The sequence below is a fragment of the Ursus maritimus genome, assembly GCF_017311325.1.
Source record: "Ursus maritimus isolate PB19 chromosome X unlocalized genomic scaffold, ASM1731132v1 scaffold_X1, whole genome shotgun sequence".
Lineage (NCBI taxonomy): Eukaryota > Metazoa > Chordata > Mammalia > Carnivora > Ursidae > Ursus > Ursus maritimus.
In genome coordinates, this window is record NW_024423319.1 from 113,998,604 (window position 1) to 114,020,437 (window position 21,834).

Consider the following 21,834-nt stretch of genomic DNA (forward strand, 5'->3'; position numbering starts at 1 on the left):
AATCCCCATCCCCCCTTGCAGGGGACACGGAGACTCTACCTAAACAGGGTTGCCTGAGTATCGGCGGGGCAGACCCCTCCCCCAGACGGCAGGCTGAAAAATAAAGAAACCCACATCCCTAAGATCCCTATAAAACAAGGGCGCCGGCCTGGGACCCAGTCAATAATTTGGGCTCTGGACAACCCCACAACCTCTGCTGTCTACAAGAGACTCATTTCGAACCCAAAGATGCATTCAGACTGAGAGTAAGGGGATGGAGTACCATCTTTCACGCAAATGGACCTCAAAAGAAAGCTGGGGTAGCAATTCTCATATCAGATAAATTGGATTTTAAACTACAGACTATAGTTAGAGATGCAGAAGGGCACTATATTATTCTTAAGGGAAGTATTCAACAAGTGGATATGACAATTATAAATATATATGCCCCCAACAGGGGAGCAGCAAGATACACAAGCCAACTCTTAACCAGAATAAAGAGACATATAAATAAAAATACATTAATAGTAGGGGACCTCAACACTCCACTCTCAGAAATAGACAGAACACCCTGGCAAAAACTAAGCAAAGAATCAAAGGCTTTGAATGCCATACTCGACGAGTTGGACCTCATAGATATATATAGAACACTACACCCCAGAACCAAAGAATACTCATTCTATTCTAATGCCCATGGAACATTCTCAAGAATAGACCATGTTCTGGGACACAAAACAGGTCTCAACCGATACCAAAAGATTGAAATTATCCCCTGCATATTCTCAGACCACAACGCTCTGAAATTGGAACTCAACCACAAGGAAAAATTTGGAAGAAACTCAAACACTTGGAGACTAAGAACCATCCTGCTCAGGAATGACTCGATAAACCAGGAAATCAAAAATCAAATTAAACAATTTATGGAGACCAATGAGAATGAAAATACAACAGTCCAAAACCTATGGGATACTGCAAAGGCAGTCCTAAGGGGGAAATACATAGCCATCCAAGCCTCACTCAAAAGAATAGAAAAATCTAAAATGCAGTTTTTATATTCTCACCTCAAGAAGCTGGAACAGCAACAGAGGGACAGGCCTAATCCACGCACGAGGAAGCAGTTGACCAAAATTAGAGCTGAAATCAATCAAGCAGAAACCAGAAGTACAGTAGAGCAGATCAACAGGACTAGAAGCTGGTTCTTTGAGAGAATCAATAAAATTGACAGACCACTGGCAAGACTTATCCAAAAGAAAAGAGAAAGGACCCAGATTATTAAAATTATGAATGAAAAAGGAGAGGTCACGACGAACACCATTGAAATTGGAAGGATTATTAGAAATTTTTATCAACAGCTATATGCCAATAAACTAAGCAATCTGGAAGAGATGGAATCCTTCCTGGAAACCTATAAACTACCAAGATTGAAACCGGAAGAAATTGATTCCTTAAACAGGCCAATTAATTATGAAGAAATTGAGTCAGTGATAAACAACCTTCCAAATAACAAAACTCCAGGCCCGGACGGTTTTCCTGGGGAATTCTACCAAACATTCAAAGAAGAAATAATACCTATTCTCCTAAAGCTATTTCAAAAAATAGAAACAGAAGGAAAGCTACCAAACTCATTCTATGAGGCCAATATTACCTTGATCCCCAAACCAGGCAAAGACCCCCTCAAAAAGGAGAATTACAGACCGATTTCCCTAATGAATATGGACGCCAAAATCCTCAACAAGATACTTGCTAATAGAATCCAACAGTACATTAAAAGGATTATCCATCACGATCAAGTGGGATTCATACCTGGGATGCAAGCGTGGTTCAATATTCGCAAATCAATCAGCGTGATACATCATATCAACAAGAAAAGACTCAGGAACCATATGATCCTCTCAATCGATGCCGAAAAAGCATTTGACAAAATACAGCATCCTTTCCTGATTAAAACCCTTCAGAGTGTAGGAATAGAAGGTACATTTCTCAATCTCATAAAAGCCATCTATGAAAAGCCTACTGCAAATATTATTCTCAATGGGGAAAAGCTGGAAGCCTTTCCCTTAAGATCAGGAACTCGACAAGGATGCCCACTCTCGCCACTATTATTCAACATAGTACTAGAAGTCCTTGCAACAGCAATCAGACGACAAAAAGGGATCAAAGGTATTCAAATTGGCAAAGAAGAAGTCAAAATGTCTCTCTTTGCAGATGACATGATACTCTATATGGAAAACCCAAAAGAAGCCACTCCCAAACTATTAGAAGTTATAGAGCAATTCAGTAACGTGGCAGGATACAAAATAAATGCTCAGAAATCAGTTGCATTTCTATACACGAATAACGAGACCGAAGAAAGAGAAATTAGGGAATCCATCCCATTTACAATAGCACCAAAAACCATACGTTACCTTGGAATTAACTTAACCAGAGACGTAAAGGACCTATATTCTAGAAACTATAAATCACTCTTGAAAGACATTGAGGAAGACATAAAAAGATGGAAAGATATTCCATGCTCATGGATCGGAAGAATTAACATAGTTAAAATGTCCATGCTACCCAGAGCAATCTACACTTTCAATGCTATCCCGATCAAAATACCAAGGACATTTTTCAAAGAACTGGAACAAACAGTCCTTAAATTTGTATGGAAACAGAAAAGGCCCCGAATCTCCAAGGAACTGTTGAAAAGGAAAAACAAAGCTGGGGGCATCACAATGCCGGATTTCGAGCTGTACTACAAAGCTGTGATCACAAAGACAGCATGGTACTGGCACAAAAACAGACACATAGACCAATGGAACAGAATAGAGAGCCCAGAAATGGACCCTCGGCTCTTTGGGCAACTAATATTTGATAAAGCAGGAAAAAACATCCGGTGGGAAAAAGACAGTCTCTTCAATAAATGGTGCTGGGAAAATTGGACAGCTACATGCAAAAGAATGAAACTTGACCACTCTCTCACACCATACACAAAGATAAACTCCAAATGGATGAAAGACCTCAATGTGAGACAGGAATCTATCAAAATTCTAGAGGAGAACATAGGCAGCAACCTCTACGACATCGGCCAAAGCAACCTTTTTCATGATACATCCCCAAAGGCAAGAGAAACAAAAGATAAAATGAATTTATGGGACTTCATCAGGATAAAAAGTTTCTGCACAGCCAAGGAAACAGTCAAAAAAACTAAGAGGCAGCCCACGGAATGGGAGAATATATTTGCAAATGATGCTACAGATAAAAGACTGGTATCCAAGATCTACAAAGAACTTCTCAAACTCAATACGCGAGAAACAAACAAATCATAAAATGGCAGAAGTATGAACAGAATATTGTCCATTGATGAAATACAAATGGCTAACAGACAGATGAAAAAATGTTCAAAATCATTAGCCATCAGGGAAATTCAAATCAAAACCACACTAAGATACCACCTTACACCAGTTAGAATGGCAAAAATTGACAAGGCAAGAAACAACAAATGTTGGAGAGGATGTGGAGAAAGGGGATCCCTCCTACATTGTTGGTGGGAATGCAAGTTGGTACAGCCACTCTGGAAAACAGTGTGGAGGTCCCTTAAAAAGTTAGAAATTGAGCTACCCTATGACCCAGCCATTGCACTACTGGGTATTTACCCCAAAGATACAGACGTAGTGAAGAGAAGGGCCATATGCACCCCAATGTTCATAGCAGCATTGTCCATAATAGCCAAATCGTGGAAGGAACCGAGATGCCCTTCAACAGATGAATGGATTAAGAAGTTGTGGTCCATATATACAATGGAATATTACTCAGCTATCAGAAAGAACGAGTTCTCAACATTTGCTGCAACATGGACGGCACTGGAGGAGATAATGCTAAGTGAAGTAAGTCAAGCAGAGAAAGACAATTATCATATGATTTCTCTCATCTGTGGAACTTAAGAACTAGGAAGATCGGTAGGGGAAGAAAGGGATAGAGAAAGGGTGGTAATCAGAAGGGGGAATGAAGCATGAGAGACTCTGGACTCTGAGAAACAAACTGAGGGCCTCAGAGGGGAGGGGGGCAGGGGAATGGGATAGACCGGTGATGGGTAGTAAGGAGGGCACGTATTGCATGGAGCACTGGGTGTTATACACAACTAATGAATCATCAAACTTTACATCAGAAACCGGGGATGTACTGTATGGTGACTAACATAATATAATAATAAAAACATTAAAATAAAAAAAATAATCCTATGCTTCTATAAATATAAGTCAGAATTTTGGCAGAAAATTCTCAAAAGCAATGGAAAGTAAAGGAAGAAAACAAGTATTAGCAAAGACATTGTGGACAAGTGAGACAAGCTGGTCCTCTCCAAAAATACCTTCTTTTTTCTTTCATATTGCACACCATATGCCATGGTGCTCTGACTTTTACTGCAATCCATTATATTCAATTCAGCAAATATTGTTTGAGCAGTAATATGCACAATACTCAAGGCTCACCTCACTATTCCACTATGGATTCAGGCCTTTTTAAGTAACATGAATTTAGAATTTGACTGTCTCTGAAGGGAATGTACAAAGTGAGATGTGTGTCCTTGTTTATACTTTGGTCAGGGATGATCAATACTTAATGGAGTGGGTCAAGAAAAAAATTAAAAAGAAAACAAAGAGTAAGATCAAATGTATTAAGGAAGTGAATGTCAAAGAAGAAATCAGAAGAGAAGTGGACAAAAATAAATTTGACACTTTTTCATCAGCAAAGACTGTGTCCTGCCATACTGGATAGAAATTTTCTAACAGTGAGCTAATACCTTTGGCTCCTATTTAAAAGATTTGTTTGAATTTTACTAAAGTACCCCAGGTGTTTAGATCTGCAGGACACTTGTGGAGTTCTGGTCTACTGTCCCCTCTTTTCTAAACTGCTGCCTTTTAGGAAACTTCTTGGAAAGTGTGATCTTGCTTGTTATGAAATCAATGGACTGCATAGTTCTCTGTGTGTTGTATTTGGCCATCAAAGCCTTAGGCTTTGGTTTCCATGTGGAGTTAATTTTACTGCTGCTCTTACAAAGCTAAGAAAGCATGGAATTTTTCGTGGATGAAATGCTATCCACTTGTTTTAGGTTTCAGAAAATGCAAGTATAAAACATCACCACAGAACATTATTTTTTTTAAGGTAGACCAGTGTTCAAGTAGTTATTTAAATATGTAAGGTAGAGGCAATTCATGAATTTATCTTTGGTCCTTCTGTTGTATCCCTTCCTTGTACCTTTCTTAACCCTCTTCATCCTGATTTCTCATCTCAGGCATCCAACTTGCTCATTCTCACTATTCTTCCTAGGCATCAAATGTACTATCAGTATGAAATTTTCATATCCGCTCTTTAACAGCTTCGTATTAATTTACATCAATGGATTCCCTCTTCTAGGGGTATTTGCATTGTAAACCTGAGTAGAGGGGAGATCCTTCCTAATGCAACATCAGCAGGAATCTTTCCAGCCCCTTTAAGACATCAGAAACTGTCATCTGCTTGGCCTTAAACTTGAGTCGGACCTGCAGCTGGGCATATATTAGCGCTAATTACTCCTTGTCTTCTAGTTAAATTGAGTCCAGTGACTCAAATAAACAGACATGTAGGTGCCAGCCCCCAAATTCTAACAATATTTGAGTCATGCATGCATTTGCAAACTTAGAGCCACTTTTCTTTTCCTTGTTCCTCATTTATTCCTATTACTTAATTTATCTTATGTCTGCCTGCCTTGTTAGACTGGAGCCCTTCCAGGGCAGGGACGGTATCTTACTCAGCTCTGGATCTCTAGGCCCAGCACAGTATCTGGCTCATTGAAAATGCTTCCAGGCAAATAATTAGATTCCTGTAGTTCAAATCTGCCAAGAGCTGTGTTTCTCTAAAATGACATGCCTAGTTCTCCTACACCAGGGATCTTTCCTCTGATTTCATAGAACACCCACAATGAAGGAAAAATCTAAACCAGCCTGCGACAGGACAAACTCTACCCAATCCAAAACAATTATCAGGGTGTTTCAGAGCTTATAGTATGCTATACTGGGAACAAGAGATAGAAGAATTGCCTCTGGATCTAGGTCTGGGGAACATTATGTTCTTCATGGTTCTAGAATGGAAAGGCCTTCATTGACCAGAAGGGAAAAAACTTGGTTTTATTTCAGCAGTGCATGATGCCAGGTATTTACTAGAGCAAATGCCACCCAAGGCCCAGGGGGTTAGCCGGAGCAGCAGGTACCCTGTGCTGCTTTTTATAACTCTCCTCCCTAGCACCACGGTCCACATATGTCCCATTTCATCAGGTCACATCAACTTAGGTTGTGCCCAATACTGCATCTTACACCAAACACATCACCATGTGAAATATTCTGTGTTTCCTTAAAATTTTTACAAAAATAAAAATAAAAGTAAAGTTCCTTAAAAATCAAGTGGAGGAAGTTTCCTGGTTTTTGTGTAAGCAGTGACTTTGCCAATTTTTACAAATGAGCAGCCCCTTTCATTCCATAAGACATTCGGTCTGTCAGCCATCAGCAAACTGAAATTACTAGGTTAAGAATGGAATACACGGTACAGACCTATATTGTATAGAGAGTTGTGAAATGAGGTTTTGATGGTCGTGACTCTACAAACTTTTGAAAATTATTTGCAAGGATACAAGCTGTCCATTTTCTTTTGTAATAAGATTGGAGATAAAGGGGGAATTCTACCAAGGATCTTTAAAATGTGAATATTTGTTTAATGTTATTAAATATCTCTCATATACAGTACATCATCTTGTACCTTTGGGAGGAGTTACAGAAGGTGTGAAATCCAAATGTCTTGGCTTTAAAGAGCTTACTATTTAGAAAGAACGTTAACTTTAAAACACAGACAGCCATCATTTCATTTATTGAATGCATATGCTGTCAGGTACTATGACAAGTATTTTCATATACGCTGTATCAGAGATTGGCAATTATGGCCAAAGGGCCAAATCTCGTCCACTCTCTGTTTTTGTAAATTACATTTTCTTGAAGCACAGAACACTCAATTGTTTGAGTATTGTCTCTGGCTGCTTTTGTGCTACAATAGTAGAATTGAGTAGTTGTGACAAGAGTTGAGACTGTCTGGCCTACACAGCTGACGTTCTCACTGTCTGGACCTTTACAGAAAATATTTGCTGACCTCTACTCTATATCATTCATTCTCACAAGCATACTTAGAGATGAATATAGTGTTTCCCATTTTACAGTTAGGTAACTGAGGGTTATAGGTTATGCAACTTAGTGGCAAAGTTTGCATTTGATTCTAGATGGTGTGATTCCAAAGATCCATATTCTTATGCTAAATTCATATTCAGAAATAGCCAAAATACGAGGTAGGAAGAAACAAGAGCCTTATAGAGTCACAGAGGAACTGGAGTTCAGAAAAGAAAGATATGATTTTGAGATTGGGGTGATAAAAATTCTGGAGAAGATCATATTTGAATGTAAAAGCAAAAATGGATCTCAAGATTTGTCATTCCCAAGCTCAAGCCTAGGAAAAGTTAAGAGATCAAGTTGGTTACATGTTTAGTTAGAAGCATATCTGAGATTAGAACCAGTTTTTCACTTGCCCAGCCCAAAGTATACTGTCGATGACCATGCTGAGCCATTGAATGTTTTTGTATGTGTGGTTACATGTTATAGAATGGCAAAATTATTTGAAATGGAGAATTTGTACATTATGCTCAATGATTAATTGAACTAAAAGCCTGCACTTCTTTTATTGAAGCAATCAAAACTACACGTATGCAGGTATTTACATGATATCCCACCATCTTACCAAATATATATATATTTTTTTTCCAAATATACTTTTGTTGTGGAGAATCACGTTTCCAAGACCATGGGAACCTGTGGCATTCTCACCAATTTTAAGATTCAAATGATAACCAAGAGACCACAAAAGTCAAATATTTATATACGTCTTACCGTCCGGAATCAGGCAGCCCCAGGCCAGGAGAAAAATGAAGTAAACAGGTGCAGCCAACAGAAGCTTACCTGATACTGTAGAGTACTTTGCCATTTTTTGAAATTCGAAGCAATTTGTTGTCGGTGGTGACATCATGGAAGTTGGCACCCTTCTCATTGGCAAAGAATAAATCTGGTTTCCAAATGGAGTCCAGCATGGATGGGTCCAAGTCCAGGGAATCATCAGGGTACTCGCTGTATGCCAGCCTTGAATCATTCCACTGTTGCCTCAGAAAAATGTTCACTCGGTAGTCCTATAGAAAGCCCATGCATAAGAGTTACTTATCACTCAGTCTGGCATAAAAGGTCTATCCACATTTCCCCTCACTCTTCTCCCTGGTTTGGTAAAGTATTGGTGTCTGTACAAACCAGGCTGTGTATATCTTGGTCAAAATAAACTGCTCAGTTCTATTAAGAGTAGGAACAGAGGGGAGAAAGAAAGAAGGCTCAACCAAAACAGAATGCTAATGGAACAGGTTGAGTTGGTTGAATTTTTTTTTTATGTTTAAATTTAAATCATTCATTCTGGGAGGAAATACTACTAACTCAAGCTGAATTTTCCATAGAAAAAGGTAACCATGAGTACAGAAGTCAGTCTGTGATGACAGATTGTCAAAATTGATTCATTTTCCAAATCAGAAATGACATGATCTCTATTCTCATTTTGCTCAGTTGCTCTGGGCACAAGGAAACCCACTCTGTAATTCTGGTAGTGGAAATCTTATTATAAAACTCTGACATGATGGGGCAATATTTTTTAAATTCATCTACATAAATATTAAGATGCTTCATGTTGACAAGATAATTCCCTCACACTACTTACTTTTAAAATTCTTAAATATTTTATCATTTCTCTGAATGGGTTGTATCTATAGTAGTTGACTTGATACTTCATCAATACAGAGATCTTTTTCATGTTTTCCTAATCTGAGCACCTGACAAAGTGTTCCTCCCTGTAGGAGACTCAGGTACACCCTGTCATTCCCATTTGATCTGGGAATTTACTTCTTTGCCAGCGAATCAGCCTGGGGCAGTGACTTCTCTTCTGGAAATTTCTACTCAAAGGTCTCTGGGTCCATGGAAATTGTTGCTTTTCTTGGTAGAGTGGACCCTGAAAGAGGTTTTAACAGTATTCCCTAGTCAAGCGGGGCTATAGTTCGGAGCTAATAGTTGTTCACTCCTGACACTTATGGTCATTTAGGGTGATACATACTCATACCTTCTTACTCTCTTTCCTTTTCCTTTTTCACCATTTGCCCATTTCCTTTTTTACCATTTGCTCCATCCCCACATCTCTGGCACCTGGATTTTGGTCACTGTTTATTTTACTCTAATGGTGACCAACTTGTTCTGGTTTGCCTGAGAACCTCCCATTTTTAGCTCCCAAAGTCACACATTTAGGGGACCCACTCAGTTCTAGGCAAAACTGGGATGGTTGGTTACTCTACCAGGTACAGTGGAGGATACCTCAGGATGGTCAGTTTTGGTTCATTCCCTCAGGGCCAAAAGAAAAAATATAAGTTATAAAGATTAGGGTATATAGAAAAGAGCTTCATTCCAGTTCCTTCTACCTATTACTAAACTATCCAAATTCCTATGACATTTTTGTCAAACACAGCCATCCTAATTTATCAGGCTGATAGAGTATTTTGAAGGTGGCAGTTCTTGGAAGTAGTGCCCAATGTAGGCTTAAAGAATGCTAGTAATCAAGTAGTTACTAACTTCTGAAAATCAGTCATCAAAACCCAGCTCATTTGGAAAGGCTGAAATATTAAAAGAAATAACCTTAAGATTCTCCATTGTATAACATAAGAACTTTCTGACTTGGAAAATTTTATCAGCTGACTTTTATTTGGGATTTTACCAGGCACACATGGCAAATTTTCAAGTCTGAAAGGGCACTGTTGTGGGCCCAGTCAGGCTTCCATCCCATCCTGTTTGCTCACTGACTCCTCCAGTGAGTGAATCAAGGGAATAGCAGAACCTCAAAGTTGTTCCCATCATATAGTTTTGGAATTGTTCAAAGGGACCAGAGGATTGTAACTGGAAAGAGATTACCAGTTCAGTGTTTCATTGGCAACAGGAGTTACTGGAAGATTTGGAATTGTGTGTGAACAAAGAGCAAGGATATGTGATATGTAGAAAATAAAAAAAAAGGGGTTATTGAAAATAGAATAATCCAACTTACATATAAGTATGAACTAAATACATCAACTGTGAGCTTTCCTTAAGGTTTTCTGATGGGAAAAAAATGCAGCTTCTCCAGTGTTTGGCATCCACCCCTGTTATATATCCCTTGGAGTAAGAGCCAATTTTCCTTAACAAAATGTTGTGGGTTTTTTTGGGGGGGGTAGGGGGTCTATGAGCTTGTTTCAGTAGGAAGTAGAAGAGAAGAGAATCTCAGAGAATCTCATCCCTTAGACAATTCTGGAGGTAGAGAAACTTTAAGTATGAGAAGTAATGACAGCTAGAAATAATAGAGGTGAATGGGTTAAATATCTTAGGCCATTGGAAAGCCAACGAGGCCCCCGACCCTGCCCAGGAAGCAATTGTAGGATGGGAAAGTCCAGAGAAGCCAGATAGACAGTACTGGGCAGTGAAATCACCAAGAGAACATCACTGCAATCCTCCCTTGAGCCTGAGAATGATTTGAAGCTGTATATTGAGAGACTCTAGAAAATATTACATGATCACATACAATATGAAAACGTTGACCTTTAAAAAAATCTCAATATAAATTTTCATAGCTAACGTACATCTTTTTAAAAAGTCTTTCCCATGAGTATTCTTCTCCAGTGTTTCCTGGTTTTCTACTTTGAATTTTATATATAGAAAATAATAAAATAGATTCTCCCAATAATAGAACTTTAAAAAGAATAATGAATCTATGATATTGCAATAGAACCATTAAGTTAATTTAAAATAAACAAATCCTATTTGTAAGCAGAGGTAAGTAGAAATCTTAGAGGAAAAAATACAGTTTATGCCACAATGACAGGAATTATATGAAATACAACTTTTATTAGATCTTTTGGAAGTATTTGTTCTTTATATAAATGTATAGGAATTAAAATTTTCCGTACTTTTGTTTATAATGATATACACTATTCTAAAATAAATAGCAACCCTTAAAACCTTTTAGAAAAGGACCCCCAAGGAACTAGAGACCTAGACATCCAAAGAAAAGATTTTCTGGGGCTGGACCTCTGTAATTCTCTCAATTCACTATGATTTTCAGTGTAGGGTAAAAATTTGACACATGTGATTTCTCTGTCCATCATCTCTGTTTATTTAGAGATAAGTTTATTTCCTCATGATATTCCAAACCACAAGAGATAGTTATATTCTTCTGTAGTTTGTCTTTGTCTTTGTGTTTACTTCTAGGTTTAATAAAATATTAAGGGCGGAGTAAATATTGAGAGACATACTTAAATGCAGACTGAATTTTCTTTTACACTGCCTTCTCTCTACAGAAACATATTCTACTTCAAATAAATGTCATATTTCCTCGTATTAAAATTTGTTTTCCTATGATTGACTCTCTGGGTATTAGATTAGGTCATGAAAACATTCAAATTAAAAAATATATACATATGTGCAAATATGTATGTATTTTTTCAAATGCTGTGTGTGAGTCATATAATCTTTATTATATTCTTAACACAGGTACTGCAAGTACCTATATTCCATACTATTATTTCACATCGAGTTTATTATTTCTAAAGTTTCACTTTTTCTATTACCTTCTAATGCTATGCCTGTGCCACAGATGGTTTCCTTAAATTGAATTATTTGGGTACTATTGTTTTTGGTCTAGCATTTATGCACAGAGATTGCCACTCTGTCTCATATATACTCGTATTAAACCTTACTGTTACTCTCTTATATTTTTATATGTATACATTTCTCAATCCAATTATGTTACAAAGTCATCAACCACAAGGATATGCTTTGTTGATTCCCCACAGTACTAATGTGGCCCTTTGGTTTTATTTATTTATTTATTTATTTATTTATTTATTTATTACAGTAGTAAATTTTTATTTTTATTTTTTTTATTTTGGGGGGCTCTACTATTTTATTTTTTTATTTTATAATAATTTCTTATTATGTTATGTTAGTCATCCTTTGGTTTTAACCTCTGGCTACACTGCAGTAAAATTTTCATCCTCAGTCTGTGCTAGCTTAGATATGGGAAGTTAGCCTTGAATTTGAGATCATGGGGGGGTGCAGTTGTATTATGATGAATTCAGGCTTTAACATTGCACTGTTAATTTAGAGACCAAGGTCACCTTCTATCTCAGTTTCACAAAATGCCAGGCTTGGGGTAGACTCTTGGTTCTTCCTTAAGAAGTCAGAAATAAGAAATGTAGCTACCTGTTCTTCCTGCTAAGTTAGTATCTCCTCATGAATTGCTGATACAGCTATAGAATGAAAGGGAGCCCACAGTGTTAGTTCAGCAGCTCCGGCACTGCAGGCATCCTCCTAAGGGGCTGTCTACCTCTTATCCACTTCCTCAGAAAGTGATTTCAGATCACAGATAAAAAGCCCTTCACCCTGCAGCAGTAACCAGCAGAGCATATGGAACTTATCTTTGGGGGACAAGTTTGGGGGAGCAGGAATCATATTGTGGAGATACTCTCTGAGGGAAGACATTTATGCATTTTGAGCTCTTTCTCCCCCACCTCAAATCTGTTAAACGAGGAGGGAGACAGGATCTGCTACTGTGGCATGGGGAGTGTTCCAGCACCCACAGGTCCAAGTCATATTCTATCCACCCACATCCTTTGAGACTATCTCTTCTTCATTTTCTGATGGCCCAGCCTTGGGGAGAGCTGCATGCAGATGGTATGCAAATACTCTTGACCTTTACTGACATTATAATATTCCCAAAGCATGTCTTTATATCAGGAAAGTGGGAGTTGCAATACACTCCCCAATCCTCTAAATTCACTTGCCATCAGCAGCTAAAGAAAAGGGGGAAAGAAAGAAAAAGAAATGGTAAACTGACAGTCTCAAGACAAAATATAACCTGTTTCATCACACATCCCTTACTAGTCTCCTAAGTCATTTGGAACCACAAAGAAAAAAATTGTTCTACTGAAATCTCTTAATACAGGGTCAACTAGCAATGACCATCAACAGATTCTCATGACTTTTTATGAAGAAAAGGTTGTATTTTAGGGGCGCTTGGGTGGCTCAGTCATTTAAGCATCTGACTCATGATCTCAACTCAGGTCTTGATCCCAGGGTCGTGAGTTCAAGACCCAGGTTGGGCTCCACGCTGGGCGTGGAAGCTACTTAAAAAAAAAAAGTGTGTATTTTGGAATAATGTATATCATCATAATTATTCATAAAAATTTTCCTTGGAATAACACAAATACGTTGTCTTCCAATGACATATCTTCAACACTAACAGATCAGAGGAGTGAGAGGCAGTATTGGGTCTGTAAGTGAGCCTATACTTTGTGGGCAAGTAGTACCAATAATAATTTAGTGAGATAACATCAAACATAAGAGGGGCAAACTCGATAACTCCAGAAGAAAGTCATCCTGAGTTCTTAAAATGGATAGTCATTGTCTCTTATTTAGAAACAAACAAATACCCAAACTGGATCCTTCAATAATGCTATCGGGGTTATAGAGTGAGAATAGGGCATGAGGGAAAAGGCGAAAAATCAACATGTTTAGAAACTCAAAATTCTGAGGCATTCTTGGAAAAACTCATTCCAGAAGACAGAGAGAAAGCAAAATTATTATTGCTCCCCAATAACACTGAGCCCTGTCCTCAGTGACCACATACATTACCGTGCAGAAAAACTCAGGGTCTGATGTTCTGACTTCAATTAAAGACAGTTCAGAGAAAAATCTCGTTCTGTTTCACTGTTTTGACCAATTTTCTTTCAGTCAAAATTTGTGAAAGTGTGGGTCAATTCATGGGTGGTGGAATCTCAAGGTTTGGGTAAGGTAAGCTTGGGCTGAGATGATATTCTGTGGTGCAGAGGGTGGATTCCCAGGCAGGGCCCCACGGGTCTGGCAAGATAGACTCTTTCAAGATGGAGCAACTCTCCTGTTCTTATGAGCATCCGATTAACATCTATTTAAATACTGATGTCTCAGGTCCAGGGTTGGCCATCTATGGCCTGCGGGCCAAGTTTGGCCACAGCCTGCTTTTTGGAGCATAGCCACACCCACTTGCTTACTATTGTTTATGGTTGCTTTCCTGTCCAAAGGGCGAAACTGAGTAGTGGTGACAGAGACTGTCAGGCCCTCAGAGTTTTAAGTACTTCCTGTCTTGGCCTTTTACAGAAAAAATGTTGGCCAGTCCCTACCCTACATAGCATGAGGATTTATTAAGCATGATAGAGTTTCAAAAAGTATTTTAGTTTCACACAAAAGCTTTAATTGAAGAAATGAAAAGATCCTTTTTGAAAGCCACATGAAGTTTGTCATTCCATCAAAAGCTAAGAAGTAAAAGAAGCACAATATGCATCACGCTTCTGACCATGCGTTGCAGTCTATCTCACATGGCAAGATGGGCAGGCTGTTCATTTTACACTTGAGCAATGATTTCAAGTTTTCTCATAGGAAAATGACAAAGGACACCTTAATAAGTGGCCAGGAAGCACCTAAGCAGCCCATTTATTAAACACCTTCAGTAGCTATTAAAGACAGGAAAACAAGGACATCCAAAGTTTCCGTTTTCATCTCCGTGAATGTTTAGCTTTTTCTTGCATTAATAAACATTGAAAGGTGCACATTTACATTTTTGATTGAGGGTAAATGCAATGAGGAGATTTAATCAAAGCAACTTAGGATTCTAATTAATGCAATCAGCATTAGGTCGTGCAAATATCGTCATTGAATGCCATCGTGTAAAGTTGGTGACAGTGATTTGGGCTGCTAGAAGATTTGCCCCTCTGTTCTCAGGAAAAAACCAAGAGGGGAGAGACAGAAACTGAATGCCAAGCCCAGAGCTGGATTAGTCTTTCTATGTTTACCTTTTCTTGTGAGTCATTTAATAACCCTATCAAAACTATCTTATTTGAGTAAAATTCATAATGCACTACATCCTGTCAGAGCACCAGAAGGCTCATTTCTGGACAACGCTGTGTCAGTAATATTAAAATGGGTAGTAGAGTTGCATTATGTCTAATTTTGCCAGTGAAAAGGAATGGTAAAAGCTGAATTACTTTTTCTAGCTCAAGGACACCAAAAAGTACAGTAATTTGTTAAACACAATCCTGGTAGCTTAAAAGAGAAAATTTATAAAGACAAGGAAACACTATTTTTTACTTCTCAATGGCATTATGTTCATTATTTCACTTGAGTGTTTCTAGGACATCAGCCACCATAGTACTTAGTCAAGTTCAACTATATTTTATTTTGAGTTAATCCAATAATATGGCTGTATACTTTACATAGTCATGAAAATTAGAACCAGCCAATTGATTTAGGACTTAAAATAAATCATATGAGGACCAAGAAGAAATTTTACCCAAAAGTCAGTCTCCACACTATTGCCTAGCACTGTAAGACTATTGATCTAGTAGGCTATGTCACGGGCAACACCATCACCATGACATTTATAAGGAATATTGGTGGGTTTTATAGTATCTGAAATCTTTTTCATGTACATGAAACATGTTTGCACATACATTATGATGAGCTTATAATTAGTTTTATGTTTATTGAGTTTTTTTGTTGGGGGGTAGGGAGCCATGCATGTGATATAATTGCTATGGACTTGGGACTACTTTCTTTTGCCAACAAGATTGTGTGTGTGTGTGCATGTGTGTGTGTGTGTGTGTGTGTGTGTGTGTGTGTGTGTATTGTAAGGTCAGCCCCTTTGGCATATATCTTAAATGTAGCATATCTGAGGCTTGACTGTGTTAAAACTTCCATTATATGAAAATGACTGGCTATAAAATATATCTCCCAAACTTTGAAATTCATATTTCTGAAACATTAGAGATAGAAATATTTAAATATCCTTAATGTTACACTCTGCTTATTACTGATAATTCTACCTAAATCCAACCAAATAGCAAGTGTTTTCAAAATTTCTCTGGCATGATGGATAAAATATTATTGAATTTGAAGTAATAAACATTTGACTAGTGACTTTCTAAAGTGAAAGTGTATAAATAATCACTTTCTAAGGTAAGTGAACTTGGAAACTGGCATTCAGTAAGTGTCCCACAATATAAAACAGTGCGTCTTCGATCCCATATCCCATTCCTTCACACGATGGCTTCAATGCTCAGTCCCACTCACCATTGTAGTTTCTGCTATTGACCCAAAGCTGTTGATAAATATGTTGCAGGTAACATTTACAGGAGGCCCTGCAAGTTGAACAATAAATAGAAAATTTGACAGGTTGTGTTCATGGCATAATCAAGTCATGTTTTTCTCTTGCCAGTGGCATTGTAGCACTTACCATGGTGGTTTCTGTGACTGATCCAAAACTGTTGATAAAAATATTGCAAGTAACGTTTACTGGAGGACCTGCAGAATGCAATAAGAATATTGCAATAGACATTGAAGAAAAATACAGCTCCATCAACATCTGTGCAAATGACTAGAAATGTAAACTAAATTAAAATGATGGTGAGATTGCAAAAAAAAAAATCAAAAAACGAAAAGCAAAAATGTTTTACCCAGAGGTTCAGAGTGATAACATTCCCACTAGTATTTCAAATAATGACAGTTAAGCAATGATAACTTACCAGCAGAGTTTTGGATTTAGAAAATACAAGCTGGAGACTATTAAATTGAATTCACTGTCAGTAGCTGCTATCAAAATAGCCTTTTGGGTGGGTGGCTTTCTTCCACCTGAGGCTCATCAACATTGTAGACATCAACAGTGGGTGCCCCACGGTGATGAAACAGCCAGGGTCATGAGTTCAAATACAGCTGCGTTTTGAACTGCGGGTGAGTCAGAAATATCCACATCTTTTTGCATGACACCCTTTAAATCAGTGAGTCTAATTGATTCTCTTGATACCTTTGAATTTACCCCATTCATTCTTTATATCCTCTGACCCCCAGTGAAAAATGATGTACAGAAATACGAAACCAGAGAAAATGAGCTGATTTTAAGAAATAAACTCAGAAATGTCACTTAATGCCCAGATTGTAAAGCAAGGGTTATTCATTCTCAATGTGCTTTCAATAGAGAACCCACTTTTTTCTCCAGAGACCCGGGGCTAGTTCTCTTTTTCTCTTGCCCTTGGTCTCCCACCCAAGCACTAATCAGACCCTTTTCTGCTTTGTGTCTGTGATCAGATGACAACAGGTGTGTTCAGGGGGTATGGCCACAGACCCTTTGCCCTTCAATGATATGTATCATTGTCTAATGATTTCCAGTTTCATGCTGTTCTGGGGAATATATTTATTGCCCTCATGTAGTTACCCCCTAATGCGTTCTGGGATAAGAACACACTGCTATGAACCATCTATTCACTTGCTGCTTTCCCCAGTGGAAAATTGTTTCTCTTCACTTGACACTGTCTCAGCAACCTAGTGTAGTCTACACTCCAATTAGCTCTGTACCCGACAAGCCACTAGGATCTAAGTGAGGAGGAGTTTAGGTTGAGGTCTCCCCCTCAGGCTGGTAGTAAAACACAGCTGTGGTGGCACTTGGGCATCATGTTTTTTAAACTCTACAAGTTGTTGGGTTCTCCAACCCTTTCTTTTGAGGAAAGGAGACTGAGGCTGAACGGCTAATTTAAGTCTCCAGGGAAGAACTTTCAGTAAAAGAGGTGTGTTAAGCTTTTTTCTTTAACATAACTAACTTTTCTGTTTTTAAATGAAAGACAGTTGTGTTTATTTTTTTAAATATTTGTAGGTATAGAATCACAGGCACCCTCCCATTACCAAAACATTTTTCAGCCTACGTCTTTGAGATATTCCAAGCCTTTTAGTTCATCCCTTCCCCTCTTATTTCAGCATCTGCCAAGATGACCTCTTCTCCAGAGTCACTTTCTACTCTGCTTGATTTGTTTTTCTCTTTTGGTTACTCAAATCAAAACAAAAATGAGTCTCTTTCTTGGCCATAAAATTCTATTCTATAACAAATATATTTTTCTGCTAATAAGAAATAAATTTAGACAAGGTAAAAGCAAGTCATGAGAAATTGTGTATGTTTGCTTTTTTTCTTCTCTTCACAATAAAGTATTTCATTTTAAATAGTGCAACTCAAGATGGAAAACTTTCATGAATTTTTATGTGCAAGTTAAAAAAGTGAATGATGAGGGATAAAGAAACAGGAAAAAGAGAAATATCATCTTAACAAGAGGAATTTGAAAATTCAAATATAGATTGTCTTCTGCACATTATCCATTTGTCCAGCCTCCCCAATTGGCTTGCAAGCTTTAGGAGGCTGGATCATACCGTAATATATTTATTTTTATCCTGCCCAGTAAATGGAAGTGTGAGTATATTGCTGGAACTCAAGATATTTTAAAAGCTACCACATATTGACACACTGTATTAAGCACATTTTAAAAAGTATCTAGTTTAGGGGCGCCTGGGTGGCACAGCGGTTGGGCGTCTGCCTTCGGCTCGGGGCGTGATCCCAGCGTTATGGGATCGAGCCCCACGTCAGGCTCTTCCGCTGTGGGCCTGCTTCTTCCTCTCCCACTCCCCCTGCTTGTGTTCCCTCTCTCACTGGCTGTCTCTGTATCTGTCGAATAAATAAATAAAATCTTTAAAAAAAAAAGTATCCAGTTTAATCCTCACAAAAGAGGAATTGTTTTACTGCACCAGTACGTTTTCAGATGAGGAAACTGGGGGTGAGACAGGTTAAGTAACTTGTTTGAAGTCCTGCCACAGTAATTAGAAAAGCTGACACTCCATGCCTTATCATTCCAAAAAAACCTAAACTTTCAACCACTTTACTGCACTGCATTTATTACACTATAACCTGTTTCCCTCCTGACCTGCCAACCGTGGTACTTTCCACTGGTTTATATATTTCTGGGATAATTTGATCCTTTATATCTAACCTCTTCAATCTGAGGCATTGTCTCAAGTTTCATTTGCATTTGGATATAAAATCTTGGAAAGAAGAAAAGGCAGTTTTTTGATGCGGGATTAGCACATGCATATATTAAGAGCTGATACATATTAAAACCTTGCTGTGTACCAGTGAATGCCTTATTCATTCTTCAGTAATTAGGTGCTACCATGTCCCCCATTTTATAGATGAGGAAGCTGAGACACAAAGGTAGTCAATTTTCCCAAGGTTGCAGAGTTCGTAAGAGGCAGAAATTGCCTAACTTTAGGGACGCTTTTCTTAACTGCAGGGATGAAATGTCTGAGGCCAATGGAATTATCTTAATGAGAGAAGCTACTGGGAGTTGGCCTGCTAGTTCTTTGAGTTAAATGATAGAACTGTTTTTCACTTTTATTATCCTGATATGTGCCAGCACAACCTTTCATCTATATTTTATTTTATTTTTTAAAGATTTTATTTATTCATTTGAGGCATGTATTTTAGCCCTGTAATCTGCTAAAGTGTTCTAATTAACAAGGACACATCTTAGACGCACTCGCCAGTGAATGAATGGGTTCTATAAGCTGTAGAAAGAGTTAAGACTAGTTAACCTCATGTCTTTGGTTTTATCAGCAAAGTTATGATATTCCAAACTGAACTGGATGAGAACTGGACAGGGAAAAGAATTATGTAGACATCTAATATCTCATATCACTGTTTATCCCCTTCCTTCTTTACAAACTTTGTCTCTTCTCTCTCATTTTCCCTCTCTCCTTCCCTCTTTCCCTTTCTTTATCACTCTCTTTCTCCCTTAATTTTTTGCCTTATTCTTTTTTATTATTTGAGTGTAGGTGACACACAATGTCCTATTTGTTGCAGGGATATAGGATAGTGATTTGACAAGTTTAAACACTGTGCTATGCTCACAAGTATAGCTACCATCTATCACCATACATTGATATTTATAATATCATTGACTATATTCCTTATGCTGTGCTTTTTATTTATGTGATTTATTCATTTCATAACTGGAAGTCTGTATCTCCGCCCCCCCCACCCATTTTGCCTGTCTCCCACACCCTTTGGCAACCATTAGTTTGTTCTCTATGTTTACAGGGCTGATTCTGCTTTTGTTTGTTTATTCATTTTTTTTATATTCCACATATGAGTGAAATCATGTAGTATTTGTCTTTCCCAATCTGGCTTATTTCACTTAGTATAATACCCTCCAGGTCCATCCATGTTGTTGCAAATTGCACAATCTCATCCTTTTTATGGCTGCATAATATTCCTGTGTGTGTGTGTGTGTGTGTGTGTGTGTGTGTGTGTGTACCACATTTTCCTTATCCATTCGTCTATCGATGGACTCTTATGTTTGCTTCTATATCTTGGCTATTGTAAATAATGCTGCCATAAACTATAGGGCTGCATATATTCAAATTAATGTTTTCATTTTCTTTGGTAAATGCCCAGTAGTGGAATCATTGGATCTTATGGCAATTCTATTTTTACGTTTGTGAGGAACCTCCATACTGTTTTTCACAGTAGCTATACCACTTTGCATTCCCACCAATAGTGTATAAGTGTTCCTTTTTTCCACCACATCCTCACCAACACTTGTTATTTCTTGTCTTTTTGATTTTAGCCTTTCTCACAGGTGTAAGGTAATATTTCATTGTAGTTTTGATTTGCATTTCCCTGATGATTAGTGATGTTGAGCACTTTTTCATGTGTCTGTTGGCTGTCTGGATGTCTTCTTTGGAAAAATGTCTATTCAGATCCTCTACCCATTTTTTAATTGGGTTGTTTGTTTTTATGGTGTTGAGTTGTATAAATTCTCTATATGTTTTGGATATTAACCCCTTATTGAACGTATCATTTGCAAATATCCTCTCCCATTCGGTGGGTTGCCTTTTTGTTTTACTGATGGTTTCCTTCATTGTGCAAAAGCTTTTTTTTGATGTAGTCCTAAATAGCTAATTTTTGCTTTTTTTTCCCTTGCTTTAGGAGACATATCTAGAAAAATGTTGCTACAGCTGATGTCAAAGAAATGACTATCTCTGTTCTCTTCTAGGATTTTTACGGTTTCAGGTCTCACATTTAGGTCTTTAACCCATAGATAGACAAACAGACCATGAAGATTTTTCATTATCCATGCAGATTTAGTAAATGAACAGTTTCAATAAGAGCAAATGGTGGGGCCGCCTGGGTGGCACAGCGGTTAAGCGTCTGCCTTCAGCTCAGGGCGTGATCCCGGTGTTCTGGGATCGAGCCCCACATCGGGCTCCTCCGCTATGAGCCTGCTTCTTCCTCTCCCACTCCCCCCCTGCTTGTGTTCCCTCTCTCGCTGGCTGTCTCTATCTCTGTCAAATAAATAAATAAAATCTTTAAAAAAAAAAATAAGAGCAAATGGTATATTGCACTTTCAATAAAACATTTATAGTATTGAAAAACTGTCTTTTCACTTGAATTTAAACTTTAAATTTATCTTTCTTTCATTGGAAATTTCTCTCAAGTGTTCTAAAATTATTCTTTTTAAAGCCTTATTGTATCTTACTGAAATTCTTATATATTTTAAGGCACTGATTGCTACTAGCAGATTTTACACTATAAATGTAAGTTAATTGTTCTATTTTTCAATGTATGCCATATATTTGTATGAGGAAAGAAGTAAAAAAAAAGACACTTGCTTTTATTTCTTGAACAGATATGTGTGATGCAGATAGGTAACGCTAAATCTAAGCTCATTGGTTATATAATCCACCAAGCCTTTTCCAAAGAGGGAAAGTTTAAGGAGAGGAAGAAGTGCCTTTAAGAATCTAAAAGGAGGGGCGCCTGGGTGGCACAGCGGTTAAGCGTCTGCCTTCAGCTCAGGGC

The 21,834-nt window shown here is 37.9% G+C and overlaps 1 protein-coding gene and 1 long non-coding RNA gene across 4 annotated transcripts in view; one reads left to right on the forward strand and one right to left on the reverse strand.

The window, feature by feature from the left end:
• The window catches only part of LOC103668112, a 252,416-nt gene that overhangs the window by 220,044 nt on the left and 10,538 nt on the right, over nt 1–21,834 (forward strand). The gene's annotated exons all lie outside the window — the stretch shown is intronic.
• The window catches only part of GLRA2 (glycine receptor alpha 2), a 199,141-nt gene that overhangs the window by 136,130 nt on the left and 41,177 nt on the right, over nt 1–21,834 (reverse strand). For 2 of the 3 annotated variants that reach the window (XM_008696382.1, XM_040634260.1), the window contains 2 exons: nt 16,236–16,303; nt 7,989–8,212 (listed from right to left, as the gene is read on the reverse strand). In XM_008696382.1, the coding sequence (XP_008694604.1) occupies nt 7,989–8,212; nt 16,236–16,303 (292 nt within the window). Of the gene's footprint in view, nt 1–7,988; nt 8,213–16,235; nt 16,304–16,398; nt 16,467–21,834 lie in introns of all 3 variants that reach the window. The other variant, XM_008696381.1, reaches the window with a different exon arrangement.